The sequence below is a fragment of the Lipotes vexillifer genome, unplaced genomic scaffold, assembly GCF_000442215.2.
Source record: "Lipotes vexillifer unplaced genomic scaffold, Lipotes_vexillifer_v1.1 scaffold914, whole genome shotgun sequence".
Classification (NCBI taxonomy): Eukaryota; Metazoa; Chordata; class Mammalia; order Artiodactyla; family Lipotidae; genus Lipotes; species Lipotes vexillifer.
Window position 1 is genome coordinate 1,460,774 of NW_006780388.1, and position 6,540 is coordinate 1,467,313.

The 6,540-nt window shown below is 42.7% G+C and overlaps 1 protein-coding gene across 1 annotated transcript in view; it reads left to right on the plus strand.

Moving 5' to 3' along the window:
* Nucleotides 1-6,263, plus strand: part of ZNF597 (zinc finger protein 597) — a 9,163-nt gene extending 2,900 nt beyond the window's left edge. Inside the window, 3 exon segments of the mRNA XM_007453655.1 lie at nucleotides 517-1,318; nucleotides 1,320-1,556; nucleotides 5,915-6,263. Of these exon segments, the coding sequence (XP_007453717.1) occupies nucleotides 517-1,318; nucleotides 1,320-1,556; nucleotides 5,915-6,263 (1,388 nt within the window).
* Nucleotides 6,264-6,540: the final 277 nt, after the last annotated feature.

Sequence of the window (6,540 nt, forward strand, 5' to 3'; positions counted from 1 at the left end):
TTTCCTCGAATCAGCAAAACCACTGAAGACTGGATTTCCACACAGTGTCCTGCAGCCCAGAAACCCTTTCCAGGCAGTGAGCTGGGGCAGTCATAGGGCTGTTGCTTTGGAAGGAAAGATCCCTTTTGGATTGATATATTGGCTTTATGAATTAAGAATATTTGAGGGCTTCCCTGGTGGCGCAGTGGTTGAGAGTCCACCTGCCGATGCAGGGGACATGGGTTCGTGCCCTGGTTCGGGAAGATCCCACATGCCGTGGAGCGGCTGGGCCTGTGAGCCGTGGCTGCTGAGTCTGAGCGTCCAAAGCCTGTGCTCCGCAACGGGAGAGGCCACAACAGTGAGAGGCCCGCGTACCGCAAAAAAAAAAAAGAGTATTTGGGAAAATATTAAAAACTAATACTTTTGGGCAGGTCTGAGTTTTGTCACCCATCCTACAGCTTCCTAGTCCTCTGTGTAACTAGTTTGTTCTTTCCCCAGTACTACTTGAGGGTGTTTATGTTTTGTTTTTATCAACAGGAGGAGAAGGCAAGATTGAGATTAATCAGAAGCTAAGGCTAGAATCTATGGGACTTGAAGAGCTTGCCCTAGAAAAATACTCCATTGCTATGCCCCTTGTCTATTACCCAGAAAAATCCTCTGAGCATGGAGTTGGAAACCTTGAAAGGAAAATGTCAGGTAGAACTCCTGCTTGCAAGAAAAGGTTCATAAGCCTTTTAGTTACCATTGAAAACCACACCCCTTTGATAGAACTATCTCAGTGTTTAGGAACCAGAGCACTTTCTGAAATTCTTGAATTTCCTGGGGAAGAAGCCAAAAATTCATACAAGTGTCCTGAATGTGACCAAAGCTTCAGTGATAGCTCATACCTTGTTTTGCATCAGAAAACGCATTCAGGAGAGAAAAAGTATAAATGTAGTGACTGTGGGAAGATTTTCAATCACAGAGCCAACTTGAGAACACACCAGCGAATCCACACCAGCGAGGAACCATTTAAGTGTGCCGAGTGCAGCGGCAGCTTCCGCCAGCACTCACATCTGTCTCGGCACATGAATATCCATGTAAAGGAGAAACCCTACACCTGTGGCATATGTGGAAGAGGTTTCATGTGGCTCCCAGGATTGGCACAGCATCAGAAAACCCACGCTGCCAAAAAAGCCTGTGGTAAATATTTTGGTCAGAAAACAAATCTGGCTTTGCCTGAGAAAAGGCACGGGTCAGCCAGCCAGCACCCATGCAGTCTGAGCAGGAAATGCTTTGGGCAGCCCTCGCACTTGGCCCTCCCCGAGTGGGGCCATGAGGACAACCCTGAACACTGCAGCGACTGGGGAAAATTTGCTTTCGTTCTCAAAATTCAAACCCTTAAAGCATCCTGAGTGTTCGCTGACCTTTCTTCGTATCTCTGAGCTTATCTCCCATCAAAGCATTCACAGAGGGGAAAAGCCCCATAAATGCAAACCCCGTGCAGAAAGTTTTATTTCGGACTCAGAGCTTGCATGCCACCAGAATAACCACACAGGAGAACCTTTTAAATGTACCATGTGTGGGGAAAGTTTCAGGTTGAAAACACATCTCATTGTCCATCAGCAAACCCCTGCGCAAAACACCACGTAAATATAGCAAGTTTTCATTAATGCTTGTGCTTCTCAGTATTTATACTGAAAACTGGGGCACAATTACCCTTTATGTGCCAGGTACTGTGCTAAGCATTTTACACACATTCCATGTAATATATCATTTAATTTTCACCACAACCTTGATTTAGGCACCATGATTTCTGTTTTATAATCGAGGAAGTATAGTCAGTGTCACAGCTACTGAACAAAGCCAGAATTCTAACTCAGTAGCTCAGTTACTATCCAGATTCCATTTGTATGAGCCGGAGAAAGATACAGAACTTATAAAAAAAAATTCAGTTTTCACTAAAATGAAGGTTATTGTTAGAGTTCTTTTCATTTTGTTTACATGATTTTTAAGTAAGTTTTAGAAGGCAAATTTATTTATTGTTTGCTAGTTCTGCAGATCTAGGATCTAGGAAAGTAAGTACCTTTATATATATTTTATACTTTTTTTTTTGCTGTAACAATCAGAATGTAATGTTTGTATGAGATTATTGTTTTACATATGAATTTCTGGAGGGGTTTGGAAGCTTTTTTCCGTGCATGTGAAGTGTTCCCAAATGGGTTGGACTAGTTAGTGTCGAGATGGCTGTTAGTATCCGTGAAGTTAGTATCCATTCTCAGATCTAATGCCACTGGCCTTTGTGATTCAAGTGTTTGGAAGGAATTTTAGCATTCTGACTACAGCCCTTTCTGGTGCGTGGACTTGAGCAATGGAAAGGTACTTGCTTCTCTCTAAGAGGATTTACCTCCAAGTCTCTACCAAAGCACATTACCTGCCTTGCTATGAATAACAGTAAGCCTTGTTTAGTGTGCATGCTCAATACTTCAGGTATATTATTTAATTTAATCTTCAGAATAAATCTGACAGAAAAGGACTATCCTCGTTTTGTAGATGAGTAAGTAGAGCCCATGGAGGGTACAATCAGTACAGCCCATGGAGGGTACAATCAGTACATTGCCCAAGACACAAAAGTAGCAACATGCTGAAGCCAGCATTTAACCTCTGGTCTCTGCCGTCAGAGGCCATGTGTTCAGTGACACTGCTATGTGGGCATTTGCACCACATGTTAAAACTGCAGGCAGCTGGGGGACTGAGATCGGTGGGTGAGGATGGTTATTATGGAGGCTACCCTGTGCACGTGCTTCACTCCCTTAGTGCTTCATCCCAAGCCTGACTTACGTGTATGGTTACAAAGCAACTGAAAGACTGTTCAGGACTTGAGGTTCAAACTCCATCCCTATAATCAGAGATTGCAAACTCTACAGAGTATAGTTTTAGTTTAGTTTAGGTTTTAGTTGAGTTTGGTTTAAGAAAAAAGTTTTTCTTCCTCATATCCAGAGAAATATACATATAGAAAATGTTAGAGCTTAATCAAAATACTTGAAAATATATAGGTCTTTAGATACTGCTGTTACATGTAAATACTGGAGCAAAATATTGTTAAATGGAATGGTTATTAATGTTAAAGAACCAGGGGATCTTGTAAATGTTACATTCATGTGGAATTTCTCTTTAAAGCAAAATTGTATACCTATCAGCAAAGCAGCATTTAAAGGGGTTTTTGATTGGGATGTGAGAATGGTCTTATTCTACATAAATGGTATAAAAGTATGGCTAAAATGGGGTTATCACTGGGAAATCTCAGGAATAATAATATACCTCTTTAGGACTAATTTGAGGAAAGTAGTACCTGGAAGGTAGGGTCTTTCTACTGAACAGCAGATTGAGAACCAAATGTACAAAAAGGTGCTGGCTACTGCTGTAAGCTCTTAACAGTGATTAGAGGCAGGAAGATTCTGTTGGTGAGGAAAAGGGAAACCAATAGACCTAACCCAGCTCACCCACTCCTTTCCCCCTTTTCCTCCTTCTTCTTTTGCTTGTTTGCAGATCCACAGTTGAGACCCTGTGCTCTGTATGTCAAGGTCACACTTGGCTCATTGTTTCCGATGTCTCCACTCTTAGGATACAGGACACCAGTCTGCCGGGCCTTTGGGGTCTCAAATAAAAAAGCGAGGTCTCCTATAGGTTCTTCTTCAGCAAGTCTCTCTGTCTGAGGTGTTTAGAATTGTGTAGAAAGATGGTCTCCAGTTAGGTTTCTTATCAGCCAGCTCTGGGATATAAAGACCTTTGCTAACTATCAGAAAGTACTGCCTCCCTGCTTTCCTGCTTCTGCCTTCCGTGGGAGCAGCTGGCACAGTGTACCATTGGCACATAGTAGGGGCTCCCATATTTCAGTTAACTGAAGAGTTGCAGGGTCGGGGATGAAATTGGGAAAGAGGTCCCTAGTAGCAGAGTTGCTGCAGAAAGAAGTAGAGAAGACTATTTTAGAAGGCATTTGGACAGAGTGGTGCTGACCTGAAACATGGAAGCTGTCATCCTTTCCTTTGCTCCTAAGAAAGTACAGGGGAAGGTGAAAATTCATACCATAAATGACATTCTGCACTCAGCATGGGAAGTTACCTTTCCAGATGAGGTTTTCTTCACAATTAACTTCAGTTTTTACATTTTTGTTTTCTAGATTTTGGAAGATTATGCCAAACCTCCATAAGAGATTAGAAAAATATATTTTATAAAGACATTAATATATACATGAGTATAATTAAAATGCCTTTTTGGTGTAATATTGTTAATGATTGTTATGCGGAGGAAAAAAAAATCCCTGAGTGTCAGCTACTGTGAAAGAGGCATCTTTTGAGTTGTTGCTTTATTGTGCACTTGCACCTAAATCCATTTGCTGGATGTAATTCGAGCTGCTCTGAGCCCAAGGAGTTGAAGGAAGCGGTCAGTATTCATCAGTGAGACCCATGCTGGTTTTATGCAGATGGATTTTTCACCCTCTATTTACAGTGTTAACTGACAGATTCCACAGATGGTCATTAATTCAGAGACATCATGTAGCCTACCATGTTACTTTCAATGAATACTTGGATGAAAGTTAATATAGGGATGAAAAACTAAATGCAGGAGTTTATTGCTAGGAACAGTTGGTTCACATTTTGCAGCATGGATGTTGACACAGGCAGAGTGAAAACTTTGTACTGAAGAATTCAATTGTTGAACAAATTTCTTTGGTTTTGTTGTTGATGCAGTGATGAAAATGTGTATTAAAGTCCTTAATTGCTGGACTATCAGGTTCTCTAACATACATCATTGATGAAACAGCATTATTCCAATAGCATGCAGATGTTAACAGTTTACATTTTGTAATTAAAGAAACTGGAATTTAATTGTTATTGTTGAAGGAGTTGAACTCAAAATAGTTTTGTTTACAGCGTTGTTGCAGTAGGTAATAGTCTATTCACATTTCTGCATTTAACATAGAAAATGACTAACCCAGTAATTCAGGGAGTTAAAACTAAAAACAAGTGACATTTCACAGCAAATGCTGTTCTGAGTCTTTGACTCCTGTGATTCCATATAATTAAGTGGCATTGTTCTGATGACTGCAGCATGTCATACAATCTGATACTGCAGATTTTGCTCAAAGTAATCTGCCAATTTACTGCATATGTGTACTAAGCAGGTTATAGTTTATCTGAATAAAGAGTCTATTTCAAAGTGTTCATTAAACTTGTTAAGCCTATAGGATTTCCGTTGGAAAGTGTTTTTGCTTGGACATCTGTTTAAAAAGTAACTAAATAATCTTCATTAGAAGTATTTATATTCATCTGTTTTAGTTTTGTAGATAGAGCTATTGATCTGATATCAGGATGACCATTATCCATCTTTTCACGGCCTGACTTCAGGTGTTTTGTCTTATTTTTTGACAGCCTTCCTTGTATTAACAATCTAGGGAGTGTGGGGATATGATATAAATATACAGTTATATAAGCCTGAGAATATGCTGCAATCTCTAGTTCCTTTGGATACCTTAGAAGTAATATGTTTGTTGGAGGCACTTGTGCTGTTTGTTTAATGTTTGGATTTTACAGTTTTTGGTGTATTCTCATCAGTCTTAGCTCTAGAGTTCAAGCTCTCACTGGGCAGTGATTACTGTCTGATGTGCGATTTGGCATCTAATAAATGCTTTTTTATGATGATGACAGTGAAGTGAACTTTAAAATTTTTTTTTACACTTTAGTAGTTTGAGATGTCAATGAGATGTGACATTGTATGGCAGGATTGTGGCTTGGAAGGGGTTAATGAGTGACTTCGGCCATTTAATAATAGAGGTAAAATCTTTTGCTCGCCGGAAGTCAGACGAAAACTCCAGCACAGCTCCCGGGAGACGGCATTAGACGTCACCTTCCCTTCCAGTCTTTGCTCCACAACGGCTATACCTCCGGCCACGCAGGCCACCAAAGCCCTGCGTGGGCCGCCGTCTGGAGCGGGGGTTAGAGCTGAGGACTCGTGGAGTAAGGCTCCCAGAAGGCTTTGCGAAGCCTGGGCGACCTCGCGGCGCTCGGCCACCAGCAGCGCAGGCCGGCGGAAACACCAACGAGACGAGACGCGCTAGAGCGGCCCACAAGGCTGGGAATCGAAGGTCCTACGCTTACTTCCGTCGCCCTATTCCGGCGGCAGAGCTGCACGTTCCTGGAGCGGCCGTGGTGGGCGAGGGCGCGGCGGTTGCTCGGCCAGGCTACCGGCCCACCTCCGCCACCCAAGGAGAGGCGGCCTCTGCAGAACCAGAGCGGGGCGGGTGAGAGCGTCTGCGGAGCGGCTCCTCTGGTCTCTCCCTCCGCACTAGCGGGAAGGTTACGTGGGTGGGCCAGCCCGAATCTCGCACTGGTGACGGGAAAAGGAGCCCGGTGCTACCTCCTGGGCCCTAACCTTACTTTGGCAACGCGAAGCTATGGGCTCGCTCTGTTTGTCTCTTAACTTGAAAGGGACGCTTTGAGCTTCTCACTTGTCCTGGGTAGAGTGTCTTCTGCCAACTAAAGAGTGTCGCTGCCGGTCCAGTTCTGCAAGGCTTGAGTCGTT